General features: G+C 35.8%; 1 protein-coding gene across 1 annotated transcript in view; it reads left to right on the top strand.

Moving 5' to 3' along the window:
• Xrn2 (5'-3' exoribonuclease 2) overlaps positions 1-19357 on the top strand; it is a 69920-nt gene that overhangs the window by 49412 nt on the left and 1151 nt on the right. Inside the window, exons 25-29 of the mRNA XM_051183227.1 lie at positions 2624-2692; positions 2778-2909; positions 4810-4937; positions 11960-12023; positions 17398-17536. Of these exons, the coding sequence (XP_051039184.1) occupies positions 2624-2692; positions 2778-2909; positions 4810-4937; positions 11960-12023; positions 17398-17536 (532 nt within the window). The remainder of the gene's footprint in view (positions 1-2623; positions 2693-2777; positions 2910-4809; positions 4938-11959; positions 12024-17397; positions 17537-19357) is intronic.

Here is a 19357-nt window from a genome sequence, read left to right as displayed (position 1 = left end):
AAATGATGTTACTGTCTAGTGACCAATATTCAAATCATTGAACATGTAGGGGACATTACATATTCAAACCATACTGAAGACACTACTTTTACAGACTTGTGAAAATCCCCTTGCATCTCTGTGATAAATCCTACTTAATAATATTGGTGTTTGATCTTTTTGATGTGCTATCAGATTTGGTTTGACAGGATTTTGTTGGCAATCTTTGTATTAGTCTATGTATGTATTAGTCTATGTTTCTTTTTGGTTCTTCTACTCTTTGTGTGGTTTGGTGTAATGCTAGCCTTTTAGAATGAGCTTGGCACAGTCTCTTTTTTCAGTCTTTTGGAATAGTTTGAGAAAGACAATTTTAATTCTCTAGGTGTTTATAGATTTCAGCAGTATCTTTTTCTGCCATTCTATACCTAGTCTTACTGTACCTTAGACACCCCTTGGGTGTTTTCCTTGGTTTCCAGACTGATCCCCCATTCATGCATGTTACCTTTGTTGATGGAAGGCAAGTGCACACAGCTTTAATTTGACATCTTTTCTATGAAGTCTTACTGCATGTCTGCTCTCTTGTTCATAAAACAACTATGATAGAGAAACCGTTATCTCAAAAACAATGAACCATCTTTATTTCTGATTTTAGAAGAGAGACAGGCTTGGTGCCTGATCATTCTGTGTGCAGACTGCCACCCATTTGTGTGTAATGGGAAACTTAGCAGATTAGAAACCTACTGAATGAAACGAGATAGCTGCTATGAGACAGTGCTTGAGAGCATATAGAGCAGTGACCCCCCCAATACCTAATTTCTGTGTTCATTATAATATCTGAAACATTTCATTTCTGTTTCTGTTTTGCCCTCTTTCTGCCACCTTGACCATCAAAGAACACTAGGGATGAGCTGTTGCAAGTAAAAAGTGAGATCTTTGATGAGCCAACTGACTAAATGAAGTATTGTTCAGTGGTTCCTTGTGCTCATGGTAATTTTTATTTTAAATGTGATTTGTGTACTTAAAATATACAGTTAAGTCTCACTATAGTAAGTTTTTCTGTATGATTCTTGGACCCTAGTGTATTGAACCCTATTGTATTGGACCCTAGTGATATTGAATAGGAAAGAAAATAATTAACTGCCTCAAAATGTCAACTGATTCAAATAATTTCAGTTTATGATTGATTGATTGATTGATTGATTGATTGATTGATTGATTGATTGATTGATTGAGACAGAGCTTCTCTGTGTAACTGAGAAACTTGTCCTGGAACTTTGTAGATTAGGCTGGCTTCAAACTCATAGAGATCTACCTACCTCTACGTCTCACGTTCTGGGATAAAAGGCATGTGCCACCACTACCTGGTTTAACTGATTATAACAATTATACTTACAAGTAATTTTGAAAATATTAAGAAGATAGGATTGACAAAGAAAATTACAAGTAATTACTGAAACGTATGTTTGGTCTACGGTGTATATACTTTACACTTTTTTTTTTTTACTAATTTTTTTTTTTAATCTGTCTCCTGAGGGTTTCATTTTTGGATGAACTTTGGTTTCTTTAATAAGTTATAATATTATTCACACATTCAGTTTATAATATAACATGGTGAATAAGGGTGTCATAAGCTTTCTTGAGTATGAACCTGATGCATAACTAAACTCCTAGAATGGCTGTTGCTGAGTCAGAAGGAAGACATATACCTAACAAATTGGAGGCTAGATAAATGTACCTACCACTACCCAAAAGGGAATTTGATTGAACTACTCAGAATATCCTTAAGTATTGAGCCAGACTTTATTAAAGGAGGATGTGTGATAATGTTTAGTGAAGCTTGTAATGTTTGTTAGGGTTTCTATTGCTTCGATCAAACAAAATGATAAAAGTAATTGGAAGAGGAAAGAATTTATTTAGATTACACTTTCAAATCATTCTTCATTATTAAAGGAAGTCTGGGTAGGAACCTAGAGGCAGGAGCTGATGCAGAGGTCATGGAGGGATGCTGCTTTCTGGCTTGCTGCCCATGGCTTACTCAACCTGTATTCTTATAGAAGCCAGGACCACCAGCTCAATGGTGACACCACCCACAATGGACTGGATCCTCCCCCATCAAACACTAATTAAGAAAATGACTTAACATGTTTGCCCACAGCATGTTAATTAAGAGGAATTTTCTTAATTGAAGTTCCCTCCTCTCAGATGACTCTAGCTTGTGTAAAGTTGGCATAAAGCTAGCTAGTACAGTTTAGCTATTTGTGTACACATTTTATTTTTTGATTTTGGTTATAAATGTCCTCAACTTTTCCAGTATTGTACTAAAAGTTCTTGAGTTGGGATGATATATATATATATATATATATATATATATATATATATATATATAATATCAATTTTTCCCCCCTGTGGTCATTTATAGTTCATTTATGGCTCTTTCTATGGAGAGAGTTACCTGAGGACAATGTATTAGAGATCAGAGGTAGTTTGGTAAGAAAGATATTTAACTATTTGACAAATTCATTGTCTAAGATAATAATTTTGAATTTTAGCTTCTCTGTTTAGACATTAAAAGTATCCTTGTTTACTTGATAATTAAAACCAATGACACAATCAAATTATTAATGTTTTCCTTGTTCTTTTTCAGTATTAATTTTAAAGATCCACAATTTGCTGAAGATTATGTTTTTAAAGCTGTAATGCTTCCAGGAGCAAGGTAACAACAATAAACTCCCCCCTTGACATGTGCTTTGTGACAGCGTCCATCCTCTATGCTAAGTAGTGTATTTTTTAACTGTTAGGAAGCCAGCAGCAGTTCTGAAACCTGGTGATTGGGAAAAGTCCAGCAATGGGCGGCAGTGGAAACCCCAGCTTGGCTTTAATCGGGATCGGCGGCCTGTTCATCTGGACCAGGCAGCCTTTAGAACTTTAGGGTGAGTTTTATGATTCCTGTTTGTATATTATGTGTTTGTTTGGTTTTTTTTTTTTTTTTTTTGAGTTATTCTACAAACAAGTCAGTATTTCTGCCACAGATATTTTAGAGATTATATAGTATGAGTACTTTGTGTTCATATTAGTGATTTTGATAATCTATACCCCACTTCCCCCTTTTTTTGTGACAGGATGTTTCTGGTCTGGAACTCATTATGGTAGACCAAGCTGGCCTCAAATTCATGAAGACCTACCTGCCTGTGCCTTCATATTGCTGAGATTAACTTTTCTTCATTTTAGATGTTTACATCTAGTTTCCTTTATGTATTGGTTTATTTGTTAATGAAGTCTCTGTTCTCTTAATAAAATTTTCTAGTTTTCTAACAGAGTAAGGAATGAAATACTGTCTTTAAAGTCAGTAAGGTTTGAGTTTGTCATGCGTTACTACAATAGAGTATCTTTTTGAAGTATTAAGTAATGTATTTGTACACAAAGACACCAGATTCTTAAATTTTTGTTTTTCTTTGCTTGAAAGGTGGTGTCTTGTTTCAATTGGCATTTCCATGTCAGCTAAGATAGTGATTATTTGATTATCTGTTTTTTTTCTGTATAAATTTATGGTTTTTATCTTTCACCCTTATTTGCTGTTGGATTGTCTTTTTCCTAGTATCAGAAGATACTTTATATTTAGAGAACTTTGAAACAAAAATAGTTAAGGTTGGAATAAAAAGAATGATGATGGTCGCCTTTAGTCTTTGGGAAGCAGATGCAGGTGGATCAGCCTGGTCAGATTAGAGGTCAGCCTGGTTTACAAAGCGAGTTCCAGGACACCCAGAACTATACAGAGAAACCTTGTCTCAAAAAAAAAAAATTAAACAAAAAGGAAGATAGTCTAGGGTGGGTGTGGTAACATATGCTTGTAATGCCTGCAAGGCTAATGCAAGACCACAAGTTGGAAGCCAGTCTGGGTTACAAAGTAAGACACTAGCTCAGAAAAAGCAACTTGTGGGAGGAAATGTTAAAAACTCATAATTAAAGAATTAAAATTATAACTCATTAATAGGTATTTTCGATATTAGTGAGATGTCTAAAGAAAAATAGTTGCTTAGAGGTTAAGGATAAAACTCAGTCTCTTTTTTTGAAGTTTCTTCCTATATTTATAAAAGTAATTATACCCCATGTAAAGTGGACATTAATTGTGCCTACTTTATAAAGTGGTAAAACTTCTACCACTGTAAATGTCAGCTGATACTGTCACTGTTTGGAAACACTTCATCCTAGATAATAAAGAAACAACATTATAATAGATTGAATAACAGTTTTGCATCATTCTTAGTCCTTTAGAAAGCAACATTGTAGTACTTCTAGTTTCAAAGACAATATTTTATCTAAATTCTTATTACTTGGAACTTACCTTGAGATAATAGTGCTAAATAGTTGTACATGTAAATCTGTATTGTTCATCAAAACCTAAAATACTAGCACTAAATGAGAGAAAAGTTTTAATAACATAGTAAAGTAGTCTATAGATTGCATGCTATAGTTAAGAGTACAGAAAGACACAGGGCAGTGTTTGATTTGATAAATTAAAATAGCAAAGTATAGAATAGTAATTAGTAGTGACAGCAACAGAACATATCCCTGAGGAAAAAAGCTTACATATACAGAAAAATGACTTGTTGCCTTTTGCATAAATAATTAGATGTTTACAGGGTTCTGACCATCTTGATATGGCAAATATTACCATTGTGTATAGTTTTGAACATTAATTATATTAATTTATATTAATCAGGTCTAAAATAAAGAGGTAATGACTAGTGTTGATTTGTCAGCTTAATGTGTTAACATATCTTTGTATATGGCACTCGATATTTTTTTCTTATATGAGGATCTCTTTTACAGCCATGTTATGCCAAGAGGCTCAGGGACTGGTGTTTACAGCAACACTGCACCACCACCTGCAACTTACCAGGGGAGCTTATACAGGCCACTGTTGAGAGGGCAGACTCAGATTCCAAAACTTATGTCAAGTAAGTTTTTACTGACTGGTTATTTTATATTCTAAATGAAATATGACAGCAATGACTAGTTTTCATCCTCATTGCCAAAAAAGATTGGTTGCTTTGATGGAGAAATAGAATTAAGCATTGCTAGAAGAGTTGTAAGAGAAGACTTTATGAAAAATCTTTCAAATACTTTCTCTTATTTATGTTTAGCAATTAAGATGAACTGAAATTCTTTTCTTTATAAAAGTATTTCTGAGTTAGCTACCCAGAAAGAGGTATATGTAGTTGATGGGTGTTTATCTATTAATACAAATATTTGAAGAGTTGGAATAGTGATCATTTAGATGCTAAAGTACAAAAATATTCCTGTTTTGACCCAAATTATATGTTGCTTCTACCTAACATGAAGTGCCATCATTGCTTTAGGTGGTAATACTCTCATCTGAGAGAAATGTGTCCTTTCTGTCTCAAAACTTGGGTTAGAGACAATTTAGAATGTTAGAAATGTTAGAATGTTAGAATTACAGAAGAAGTAACATGGTATTTCTAAGGCCTTAGTGTTGATAGAAAACAATTGAGTGCTTAGGTTTCCCACTGAATTTAATTTTATTCCCATTTTGAGCTCTATGACTGTGCTCATTCACCATGAAAATGCAGACTAGGCACCAGCTTCTCTAAACTGTCTTCATAAAGCCTTTACTTTTCCATTCCTGGTTATTTGGTTGCTATCCAACCAGACAAAGTTATCAGTGGGGGCCACAACAGTTTGGCTTTGGCAAGAGGCTAGTATTTGTTAAGTTGGAGGTGTAATAACACTTAAAATGTATTTTTGTAATGTTTGTAATATTTTACAAAAATTAACTTTCAAGAGAAAGATGAGATCAGGGAGATGTGGCTCAACAATAAATCCTTGTCTTGCTTGTCAGGGTCCTATGTTTGATCTGTGATACCAAGTAGAATAAAAAGAGTGCTGCTCTAGTGCAGAGACCTCAGGAATCTTTACTCCCTCCTTCAGTCCCTTCCTCCATCCCTCCCATCTCAATTGTTTTGTTGTTGCTGTTGTTTGTTGTTTTGATATAAGGTTTTATTTGCCATTATGTAGCCTAGTTGGTCTCAGCCTTACAGAAATTCTTCTACGTTGGACATGAGCGCTGGGATGACAGGCTTGATCGCCACACCAGACTTAAGCCACCCTTTCTTGATCAAAATTGTATCTCAGTACTGTGAGCCACAGATCCAGGCATTGCTTTAGGCGGGTATGCTAGGTAGTTATGGAAGTGCCTGGTAAAGTTGGTGATTGTTAGGACATATCCATGCTCTGCGCTTATCCAGCTTTTAATGCCAGTTGATTTACAAACTATTTTCTAACTTGAAGCACAGATTTTCTGTATATAGTATCTAAGAAAAAATGAGTTCTGAAGGTCTCATTCTTTCTGATGCTGTCTGTGGCTTTGCTGTGTTGTATGACTTACAAATTGAATACAATGCCATAACTCACTATCAGGGAAACTCTGTACCTCAACACTTTTTTAAAAGATTTGTTTTTAATTATGTGTCTCTGTGTGTTTGTGAGTATGCCACTGGTATATGTAAGGCACATGTGTGCAGGTGCTGCTGAGGCTAGAGAAGGCATCAGATTTCCTGGAGCTGGAATCCCTCATTTGGGGAAATTTTTTTTTTTTTTAATTCTTTTTGGTAGTACAGAAGGGTATATAGAGTTTAGTGAGTCCATGGGAATCTATGTAGTGCAATAGCTGAATAGCTAGTTTGCTTCTAATATCTAGTAGATATGAGAAGTTTCCTTATCTTTGTTATTAATGCCTACCATGTGCAATGGAGGAGTCTAATCAGTTTGAAAGAAATTTCTGTACTCTGAGATTTTGCTGAGAAGTAATGAGAGCATGTTCAGGTCCAGATCATTTTCAAAACCAGTTCTTTAATGACACATCCTTTTCATTTCTCTTTTTCCCGTGGTTCTTAACCACTTATTCCTGTCAATAATTGTACTTCATGAGGAAAAGAATTGAGATGTAGGAATGCTAGAGCTGGTGTAATCTTAGTTTAGCTACTGCTTCTCAAGGTAATAGTTATAAGGAATTGCATTATATATACTTCCACAGGACTAAAGAGGTTTGAGCTGCAAAGGGGAAAGGATGTGTGCTCACTGTTAATCAGCTCCTTCCATCCCTTGTTAATAAAATGCCTAAGGAAGGATAACTTAAAAAGGAAAGATTTTTTTGTGTCCCCCCCCTTTTTTTTTTTTTTTTTTTTCTTTTTTTTTCTTTTTTCCTTTTTGGAGGCAAGGTTTATCTATGCAGCCCTGACTGTTGTAGAACTGCTCTGTAGACTAGACTGGCTGTGATCTCACAGAGATCTGCCTGCCTCTGTCTCCCAAGAGCTGGGATTAAAGGCTTGCACCACCACTGCCTGATCCAATAAAGGAATTTTATTTAGGCTCTTCATTCTGAAAGAGCAGTATAGGACAGCACATGGCAAAAGACAGGAATACTTTCTTGGTGGTTTAGTAAACTAATCAGGATTTAGTCATGAGGGATCTGTCCTGATGACACCCTAACCACTCCTTTTTATTCCCTCATGGCCTCTCCTTTACTTTTTGTTTTTTCAAACAAGATCTTAATGTGTTGTACAGGATTCCCTTGAACTTTTGGGTGGAAGCGATCATATTCAGCACGTAGTGTGGGGCTCCACCCCCTTAATACCTCAACAGTGAGACTCATATTTCAACACATGATCCTTAAGGGACATTTAAGCCATGACTAACTCAAACATTATGTTCTTAAGTTCCAGTAACAGCCTACTATCATTGTACTCTATTTGGTTGTCTGGTAGATACTTACCTTTAAATCTTTTTTTTCTCAATTTATTTTAAATTCATAAGTTATATCACTATTATAACATGGGTTGGATGCATTTTTTTTTTTTAAAAAAATGTACATCAGAGTCTAGAAATTTGACTCAGTGATTAAGAAAGTGGTTGTTCTTCCAGAGGACCCTGGTTCAAGTCCCCACACCCCAGTGGTAGCTCACAGCCATCAGTAATCCCAGTTCCAGGGGATATGACAGTCTCTTCTGGCCTTCAAGGGCACTACATGCACATGGTAGGCTGACATGTGCAAGGAAACATCTATTACAGATAAATAAAAATAAATAAATCTTTAAAAACATACACACACTCAGCCAAAATAAAGTCTACCAAAATATTTGCACTGGGTATAGTAGCACATATTTCTGATCCCAACAGCATTTGGGAGGCTAAGGTAGGAGGGAAGATTCCACAAATTTGAGTCCAAACTGGGACACAGAGAGAGAGACCCTGTCTCAAAACACCGAACTCCCCCAAACAACACAATCCAACACATCTGTGGTGGTTTGAAAGAAAATGGCCCTCAAAAAGAATGGCACTATAAGGAGGTGTGGCTTTGTTGGAGTAGGAATGGTATTGTTAGAAGAAGTGCATCACTGTGGAGGCCATCTTTGATGACTCATATATGCTCAAGCCATGCCCAGTGCCTCAGATCAGTTCCTATTGCCTGTTTAGCAGGTTGTGGGAAATCTCAGCTCTAGTACCAGGTAGCACTATGATGATGATGGACTAAACCTCTGAAAATGTAAGCCAGCCCCAATTAAATATTTCCTTTGTAAGAATTGCCATGATCATGGTGTCTCTTCACAGCAATAGAAAGCCTAACTAAGACAACATTCCTCTTTGGGAAATGCTGCCCTAGGTCAGTGGTACTTGCTTGGCTTTGTTACTTGACTTAACTTGACAAAACCTATAGAAGAAAATCACTTTAAATTTGAAGATTTGATCAGAAACTTTTATTTTTGTAAAATTGAAAAAGTAAACCACTTACAAAAACTGCTTTAATGCCATAATTATTTTCTGTAATATGGTATAAAATACACTGAAGATGAACCATTTGTTCAGACTGCCACTTCTACCAACTGTTGGCCATTGGTGTTTCTTATTGTTGGACAGTTTGGGGCTCTAATTGTTTGTTTATTGATAACTTGTTAGAGTCAAGTATAGTCCTGAGTACTCAGTATGAATAAGCATTCAGTTTCTGCATTCCAAAGAACCTGATGTATGACTTCTCTTCATTTTGGTCAATAAATTTGTCAATAGCTGCGTTTGGAAAGTGATTGGTGATAACTGCAGTCAGTAAACATGGAATCTTTTCTGTGATTGCCATGATGATTAAATAAATTGTCGCTTGAGAAGCTAATGGCAAAACTTGGTTGATGTGGCCTTAGAGCTCTAGGAAAGGGATATGTTTTTAAAGACCAAAGATAAAAATTAGCTGTATTTTTATTCCCCCTTGGGTTTGTTCCTTCTGAAGTGTAATTCATCGTCTCATAGGTTTTTTTTTTTTTTTTTTCCTCCCACTCAAAAAGATCTTCTGTTAGAGCCATACAAATGAATGGTAATAAGTTTGTTTTACTGTCTATTTCATTACTTATCAGCCAGGAAATATTTCTGCTTTATGAATACTTAAGGGCTATGTGTATTACTCAGAGCTATGTGGGGGGGGGGACTGTGTAAAGGTAGCTTTGAAAACATTTTTTTTTTTATTTTTTTCCCACTTTTTGGATTAAAAACAAATAATGCTTAGTAATTATGCAACAACATTTACAATTTTACATTTGCCCAAGTTTTAGCAAAACACAGTATATTTATATGTGCTAATGCTGAGATTATGTGAAAAAGGGGGCTGTCCTGAAAGTGAGGATTAAAAACAGAAGCACTTGATATACTGGAAATGGTGACACAGGAATGAGTGTTTGTTCTAAACACTCATTTTCTAAGGTAGACTGTTAGGAAGTGCTCACCCTTGATGCTTGTGTGTAGTAAATTCCAGTTCCTGAAAATGTTTTCTTACTTAATGTGCAGCCGGTGTGAATTGAACGTGTGCGTATGGATGGTGATGGCGTTAATTTTCAACTGTGTACTTTCTAGGAGAAAATAAACAATTTTTCCTCTTCATGTTCAGAATAAAGTATTCTGGAAAGTTTGTTTTAATGTACATGTATCTTTTTCATTGTCTTCATTTGATCTATAATAAATCAGATTTTGTGTGTAAACTTTTGTAAGTGTGATATAGTATTCTGTGGTTATTAGGGGACACCATGGAACCATATGTACTTAAGTCTTAATGATAATCAGAGGTGAAGTGCAGAGGCATGCAAAGTAGTGCTAAACAGGGTCTGAATCAGATTCAATCTGCTGGTTTGGTTTGATTTACTTTTGTCAGACTGTTACCTGCATACATAAAGGCATTAAAATATGATAGTTTTTAAACATTTTAATGGATTCTTGCTCATTTTTATATACCGTCTTAATTGGTCATTGGTCTTCAAGTTTATAGAAGTAATCAGAAAAAGTACAAATGCTGATTTTTACTTTCAATAGAATTCTTTCTCATAAATTACAACTCTTTGAAAATTAACTGTGTTTAGTTATCCATCTAAGGAAGTCACACAAATGAAATAATTGCTGTTCTTGTAGGAATTTCTAGGCTTTATCTTGTTTTCTTTGGGCCTAGGGTTTAGCTCAGTTGTTGGGGTGCTTATTTAGCACAAAGCCATGGGTTCTGTCTCCCAGCACCTTGTATACCAGGCATGATAGTGGTGTTCACCTCTAATCCCCAGCACTCAAAAAGTAGAGGCACCAGGAGCAGAAGTTCAAGGTTATCCTTGGCTACAGGGAATTTAAAGCTAATGTAAGATAACATGAGACCCTGTCTCAAAACAATAAGATAAAATACAGATTTTTTTTGGGGGGGGTCAATTTATAGTCTTGTGGTAGTTGATTAAGAAACCTTCCCAGTGTTGTGACTCAGCTTGGCTGCTAGTAATTTTATTCTTAAGCAGTAAACAGGATGCAATTCAGCTAGAGAGGCTATTTGGTTTTCTGGTGATGAGCTTCCTTTCCTTTCTTCTGAAAAAGGAGTTGGCTGTTGGGAACCATGCAGGTTGGTGTGAATATTTAGGTAGTGTGTTGACATCTAGAGAATTGCCTCAGACTGGCCTTGTCAGTCCTGTGGAGATGGAAGAAAGCCTGGAGCAGAGGAGGCCAGCAGTGCCTTGCTGTAGTCATTAGTTGCCATGTACTTTACTTTGCCTATTATGAAATTTTTAAAAGCACAATCTCTCTCTCTCTCTCTCTCTCTCTCTCTCTCTCTCTCTCTCTCTCTCTCTCTCTCTCTCTCGGGGGTATATTTTTTGGTTCTAAACTAGGGGTAAGTTTTCATTTTTTTCCTTTAAGAAAGTAATTTTGAAAAACATGATTTTGGCTTGTGTTTCCATTAAAATATGAGCCTGAATACATGGGGTAAGCTGTGCTGTTCTTGCTTTTGGGGGTCTGGAAGTGGGTACTGTCCTCACACAGTGAACTCATTACACAATTGCTGGATCCAGCTGTTTTAATTAGATTACAGCAGACCCTGCTAAAGGCAGATAACAACAAGGCTGAAGCCAGGAACTCAGGGGATACTGCCTCTGAGTTCTTTGAATCTGAATACCATACCTGGCCAGACATTGATGGGTTTTTCCTTAACTGTAATGTACAGTTTACAAAGTAGAGCAGCAGCTATTTGGTTTCTTCTAAGTATATAAAGTTGCCAGTTCAGATTTGCAATGAGATCAGAGGTTGATGACATTTATTACTACTAGTTCAGTGTACTAGTCATGAAAAGGGCCTAGATCTTCTCTTTTTTGTATCGCATTTAAAGTATACATGTAAAAAGTATGTGTATGTGTTACATAACCACACAATACAACAAGTGATAAAGAAGTGTGAGGTATGGCCAAGGTTACCAAAACTACCTTATTAGCAACAAGTACATAATCAGCGAAAGTCTTTAGTGATTCTGTGGTTATTTTTACATTCATGGTTAATTCTGATTCTAGCCTGCTTGTCTTTCATGAGTAGTTCTTTTTTAGGACTTTGGATTATAAACTATATGGGCAGGTGATAGAGAATACTTTAGCAAGCCTTCTGTGACCGTCTCCCATTTATTTTCCAGATATGCGTCCCCAAGATTCCTGGCGAGGTCCTCCTCCTCTTTTCCAGCAGCAGAGATTTGACAGGTAATGGTAAAGCAGACATACGTTAAATGCTTCTTGCATCGGCATCTGGGTGTGTTGGCTACTTATAAACTAAAACCTACCTGGTTTGAAGTAACACTTTTCCCCAACCCCAAGTAATTTTTCCTGCACCTGTTTTTAGGAAATATGAAATGAATACTTTGAATTTAAAATGCTTGTGATTATATAGTTTTTTACGTTTCTTGGTTCTTTTGGACTTTATTAAAGCTTTGAGATACTCTTAAAAATGCAACACAGAGAGTTTAAAATTGTATTAGGTTTTTCTCAGGCTAAACAAATTTCTTTTTAGTAGGGTTGTGCAGTTTAATGAGGCATAACTAATGGTGTTCCACTTTTATCATGTCTGCCAGCAGCACAGCATTAATACAGACCAGCTATTGATTCTTACTACAGACCTCTTCAAGTCCTAATCAGCTTCTTTGGTACAACTTTTTCAGGGCTGACAGGCCTATTGTAGGGCAGTGTCACTGTAGGTCAGTAGTTATTAGTTGCCACTGAAAACAGTTTCTTTAACTACTTAAGACTGAACTGAATTAAATGCAAAAGGGACTCAGAAGAGGATTATGGGATCTGCCGTCTAATAAGTACCATGGACTAGGAAGAATGTGACATGGTTTAATAACAAGGGATGTTTGACATGTGTTCCTTCATTCATAAATTCTGTGTTCCTAAGTCAGATGGACTATCCATGGGAAGTCAGCTGGGCATGTTATGAATAATTATATTAACATCCTCAGAATAATATTTTTAATGGAGCTTTTAAATCCAGGCTGGATCTTATTTTGCCACCATCAATAAATGTAAAACCAAATGGAGTCCCATCACAGTAAATCTTCCTTTGTCACCTTTATATTTATGATCTGTTTTTACTTTACTGAGCTAGCCATTTTGGTCTGTTCACATCTATAATGAATGGAGTGCATTAACAAATGGGGTTAGAAATCGTGCTTTTCTTGGACAAATACTCGGTAGTTCTTTAGCCCCTCCAGAATTCTTTCTGTTGTTCTGTTCAAGAGTACTACAAAGATTTGTATAATTCAGCTGCTTACTGATGGTGTCAGCTACCTCATGCAAGTCATATTTTAAATTTAATACGACTGGTAAGTATATGTTGACGTTTCCAGTGTATGTGCTCAAAGCATACAGCATGTACTATTTAATTATCGTCAAAGTAGCCCAGGCTGGCCTTGAACTTCCAATCCTTCTGCCTTAGTCCCCCAAATCTGAGAATACAGATTACAGGTTTGCAACCCAACCAACTTAATATCATTTTAAAAAAGAAATAAATTGACAAATTATTCTAAATTATTATACTTGGTTTCTTCATATTGTTGCTTACTTCTTTGCTATGTTAATAACAATTTCTAATGACTATCTCTAGCTTAAGAATTATTAGCACTGTGTTAACAACATCTTTTCATAAATGTGACTATTTCTCCTAGTAGCCTTCTAACGTAGATACTGTTAATTATTATTTTTACTAAAAGTGAAACACATAGTGCAGTAGCTTATCCAACGTCACTCTTTATGCTACTGTGTACCAAGAGACTTTTTAGTAGACCAGAACTCACCAGACTATTTATTCTAGGCATAATCTACAGCGACAGCATATCAAAGGAAATGAAGGGTCGGCTTGCACTTCTGCGGCTTTTTCTGCAGTTGCAGAAGTGTTCCTTTTCTCTGTACACATGTAAAGTTTCCCCAAGACTACAGTCTTTGTCCCCTTCATTGCTCTGTTCATCATTTTCTTGTTCTTATTCTTCCCTTCTCAAGTACTGTTATTACTGTGACTGACTTTGTGAACCTAGGAGCTAGGAGCAAGTTGTTGTATTTTAAAATCATCCCTGAAAGAAAAAAAATTAAAGGTAATCATTTATAGAATCCTTAACTCATAGTTATTTAGGAAATATTTTGGAGGTAGGGTCTCTCTGTATGGTCACATTGGTCTGCAACTTGTACTCGTGGCTCAGCCTGCTGAGTACTAGTGAACTAAACCATTTTATTCATAAATAAAAAGTAAGTTCGAATTTTCTCCTAAGCTATATCTAACGAGTGGGTATAGTCCATTATTAATTTCCATAGCATTTGTCATTCCAGCTATTCAAACCTTATGTGGCAGAGAGGAGGAACCATATTTACTTCACCAAGAAGTTCTGGGTAGTAGATGGCAGTAGGTTTACGAGAGCCAAGGTTTTGTAATCCCTAGTTCAGAGCATTTCCAGTGCACTATTTCTGAGTGCCTTTGAGAATCTATTAGGAAAAACAAAAGACTTTTGAATGTGTCTTGTTTCCTAAACTATGACATGTTGTTTGAATTATTTTTTTCCCTTTGGGATAGTACTTAAATCTATATATTCCTTTGACCTAAAAACACAATGAGAGGACTAATGAGAGGGCTCAGTGGTAAAGGCCCTAGTCACCAAGCCTGACAACCTGATCTATATCTCCATAACTCACATGATGGAAGGAGAACACTGATTCCTGCAAGTTGTCTTCTGACCTCTCACACACATGCAACTGTGAATACACAAAAATAAATAAATGTCATATTTTTAAGAAAAAAAAAGAGAGACAAACATGGTGGCATACATCTGTAATCTTACTACTGAGGAGGGTGAAGCAGAAGGATTTGAGTTAGAGGCCTATAAGGGCTATTTAGACTGTCTCAAAAACAAATATGCTACCCTTTACCTCCCCCAAACAAAATAACTTCATGTTAATAGTGCCAAATTAGCCAGAATTTTCATTTCTTTTCAACCTATACAGAGCCACCTTTTACTTTAGTTATTTTATTTGTGGGTGTTTGCTCAATGATGGGAAGTCTTTAAAAACTTATTAACCATAGTATGAACTTAAACTACCTAAATTGGTGGGCCTTAGTTACCAACTCAGGGCAGTAATTTGGAAACAAGAATATTGTTGCCACTGTGGTACATACTAAGAAGTGCCTTGGCTTATGAGTTACCTCAATTTATAATCACCAACTAGGTTTTGTTTTTGTTTTTTCTGAGACGAATTTAACTTTGTTGAGTAGCCCTGACTGTCCTGGAATTCATTCTGTAGACCCATCTGACTTTGAACTCACAGAGATCCACTTGCTTCTTGAGTACTGGTATTAAAGGTGTGTGCTACCACTGCCTGGCCATAGCCACTGTTATTTTTTTATTTATTTTGCTTTTTTAAGACAGGGTCCCATTATGTAGCCTTGTCTATCCCAGAGCTTGCTAAGTATACCTGGTAGGTCTCAAATTCATAGAGATCTGCTTGCCTCTGCTCCCAGAGTGTTGGGACTAAAGGTGTGCACCACCATACCTGTCATAAAACTAAAAGTTAGGGTAGACCAACTTTAGGTTTACATCTCACATTTGACAAACATTTTATCAAATAAGGTTCAGTTTGCTTATATTTGCAAATTAATATAATTAACATAAAACTAATTGCTTTGTAGTAAATACAGGTGTTTCTGCCATCAAACAGAAGTGATAGTACATACCACTGTTAACGTGTTCTTTCTCTTTAAATTTCATTACTGATGATTTTTATCATAGAAATTATTTTTTATTGCTTATTTTGAACAAAAGAAAAAGTATATGTTTTACACTGTGGCTTTGTCTTCCAACCTATGTTATAAGACTAAAAAGAAAAATTAATCACAGTACAGTATATGAATTGCAATTTTGACTTGTGGGCTTTGCACATACATCGCAACATTGATGAAACTTAGTCATAGCCTATTACCAAATCACTTATCTCCTTTTGCAGAGGCCAAAAGAGACTATTCTTATGTGTTCCTAGAACTATTCTTGTGATTTAGATAGGGAGTTTGTGAATCTTATGGGGTGTTCTTGCCAGAATTTGTTTGTACTGATAATAACTAGCACCTCACTCTGAATCACATGCAGTGTGCTGTATTAGAACTATGTTTTCACCTACTATATGTAAAGAGAAGCTTTGGCCTTTCTAGTTTGTTTGGAACTGTTGCACAAGAATAATTACTTTGCATTTTTGTTGTTTTGTTTTTAAGAAAGCTTGTTGTAAGTGAAGAGAGTAGAGAGGATGGATTCAAATGAATAGCTAGCCGTAAGAATGAGTCCATCACCCAATGAGCCCAACTTCAGGCTTTTATCTCTAAGATTTTCTCTCCCACGAAGAAGTGAAATTCATATGCTGATATTGTTATAGTGAGTGCTGGCTAGTGAATGTAAAATTTTACTGAATTCTTCCTAGCATCGTATGTGGCCCATAGGGTTTCTAATATTAAAGTACACAGGAACATTTTGCTTTTGTTTATTTCTTCTCCTGACTATAAAATAAAAGTTGAAAGTGAATACTGAGAAAGTTCCATTTCAATTGGTGATTATTGCCTTTAGAAATATCTTTGCTACATTGTTTATGTGATAGGTTTTAATTAAGTTATGATTTAATGCCTTCTACCTGTTGTTGTGTATCTAAAGTTAAAATAGGCACTTGAAGACAATTAAAACATGTCTTTCAACTAGTAATCTGGGACAGCAAACTGGGTTATAATAGCTGTTGAATCTGCGTTCCCATGTAAACTGTACACCAAATGCCAGTCAGCCCATGCCAATTAGTGCTCATGTTGCTAGGTCACCATGGTCAATTGAAAGCTGCATCAATAGAACTTGAAAAGGTTTCTTCACGATCAGACCTTCTGACATATTGAGCAGAATAATGGATGGGAAAAAACAGCCAAGTCCCCTACCCTGGATTCAAAATACTCAGCAGTAAGAATTCACTTACAACCTGCAATTAACTGGGAAGAATAGAATCTAAGAACGAGTCTGGACATTTTTTAAAATAAAGCCTCTTTCTCCTACTAGTACATATTTACTCTTCTGGACAGAATCATAAATGTAGCCAGCCAGCTTGCTGATTGTAGATCTAGAGCTTCAGATGATAAAATGAAACTTCACATTTACAACTGTACAAATTATTTTGTAAAAGTTAATCAGCTTACTTTAAGCATCCTCATTTTAAAAAATTATATTGTGTATGTGCACACTAATGTGGAGTGTTTATGTGTGTCATAGTGTACATGTGGAGGTTCCAATTTGGGTCCTGGTGATTGAACATGGGTCATGAGACATGTAAGGCAGGTACTTGGACCATCTGAACCATCCCTATTGCTCTAAACATCCCTTAATAAGTGGTGGTGCTTTATGAAATGCAGTACACTGCACTGGTTACAAGAGACATAAAGGCCAACATAGTATATAGCCTATAAAACAAATCTAGGCAAATTGGATTATTCTAAAATTTGGAGAAGACACCTGCTTATTTTAGGTTTGTGCTGTAAAGCAGACTTCACTTCTGATACAAATATGTCTTTCTACAGAGGAGTTGGAGCTGAACCTCTACTGCCGTGGAACCGGATGCTCCAAACCCAAAATGCAGCCTTTCAGCCAAACCAGTACCAGATGCTAGCTGGGCCTGGAGGATATCCACCCAGACGTGATGATCGCGGAGGGAGACAGGTAATAAATACAATGTGGGCTGCAGAGGAAAAGCAGCATATTGCTCACTGTTAAGCTTGCTTCTTAGGACTTAATATTTTTTTGCCAGTATTTCTGGAGGGAATACTAATAGAGTAGCTTAGCTCAACTTTTATTTTTGTTAAAATTGTACCTAAGGGAAGTATTTCACCTAAATAGTTTATACATGAACAATCCTCAAGAATCGCAGCCTAGAAGCTCCCTTTGTCATAGCAGTCAGTAGTGACTAACATTAATCACAGTCACCAAACACTTCTTTTTACCTTGGAGAATATCATTCTCTAATATATTCAACTACATCCATCATTAACAAATTAAGACTGACTGGAAGCTGAAAGTAAAAACAAAACAAAACAAAAAAAAACAAAAAAAACAAAAAAAAAAAAAAAAAAAAAAAACACCCTAGCTGTTCACTAGTTGTCTTTATTCATCCTAGAATTCTTACCTGATTCATCACTGAGTCCTCTGTAGAAGCAGATTTTTTCTTTTTGAAGACTTTTCCACATGTTTTTCTACTAAATGGAAAGTGCCATGTGATTCTACTGATCACTATAATTCATAGATAAATTGAGATGATATACATTCTGTTTTTTAATTCCATCCAGTCTTAACATTTAAGGCTGGGTTCTATTTAACATAATTTCTCATAGCAATTTGACACGCTGGACAGAATTTATATGCACTTTAAATCTAATACTTGGTAGTGAACAGGATTGGAATGATGCAACTCAGTCCTGGAGTTTGGTACCTGCAGTGATATGAAGGGGTTTTAAATTGTTTACCAGGTGTTGCTTTCAGGCCTTTTACAGTGCTTTGTACATTGGCTTTCTAATTTGTTCTTACTTTGTACTCCCCTTTAACAACTCTGACATCTAAGGAAAACCTGTCTGTTTCAACCTTATAAGAAAGTAGTCACCTTAATTGCTTATAGTTAATACCTTTTGAGAAAAATTCGTTATAATTCATAAAATCATTTCATACAATTTTAGTTTTAATTTTTCCATTCAACACCTCCGAAAAGTCACATCAGGAAATTGCTGCTCTGTGCTACTGTGGTTTAGATGGCACTAGGCAATTAAATAACATTTTTTTAAAATGAAAACATTTAAAACTGAAGAAACCTTGGAGAACGCCATGTCCAACCACTTCATTTTGCAGGGTAGGAACTGAAATCCTGTAACCTCATTATTTGGAGGCAAAGCTGGGGACACTGAACCCCCCAGTTCAACTTCTGGCCTCTGTAAGAGGCCAAGGAATTTTCCGTTTTGAGGGACTCTGCTTTTCCTCAAGAGGTGGGTTCTTCACTGAGAAGATACATAAAAAGTTGGAAGACTTTTTTTTTTTTTTTTTTTTTTAAAGAAAATACACACATTCTTTTCAGTCTTATTTCCATTTAGTTTTTCTTAAATAACAACTATTATTGATATGTCTAAATCCTTAACCCACATTGCAGTCTTGGGGATCTTTCATACTATATAGTGTAAACTTAAGTGACAAAATGGGATCCTATGGTCCTAAATACAAATATTTTTTCTTTTGTAATCAAATCCAGTACCATATTCACTCAGCAAATGCATTTACCATGAGATACATCTCCAGCCTTATGAATTATGCATAGAAATATTTTTGCAAGTGTAATTCTATAATAACTTTATTATTTAATGTTTTGGTTTTTCATTAAACAAAAATTACATTCCTAATTAATTGGTCATTAGACCTCAGTAAGTTTCTTCCTCTGGTTAAATAAGGTGACTTTCCTACCAAGGGCTCAGAATGGTGGGAAATTTTTAGAGCACTGTGTCT

This window comes from Phodopus roborovskii, unplaced genomic scaffold, assembly GCF_943737965.1.
Source record: "Phodopus roborovskii unplaced genomic scaffold, PHOROB, whole genome shotgun sequence".
NCBI lineage: Eukaryota > Metazoa > Chordata > Mammalia > Rodentia > Cricetidae > Phodopus > Phodopus roborovskii.
This window is presented reverse-complemented; position numbering and strand designations above follow the sequence as displayed.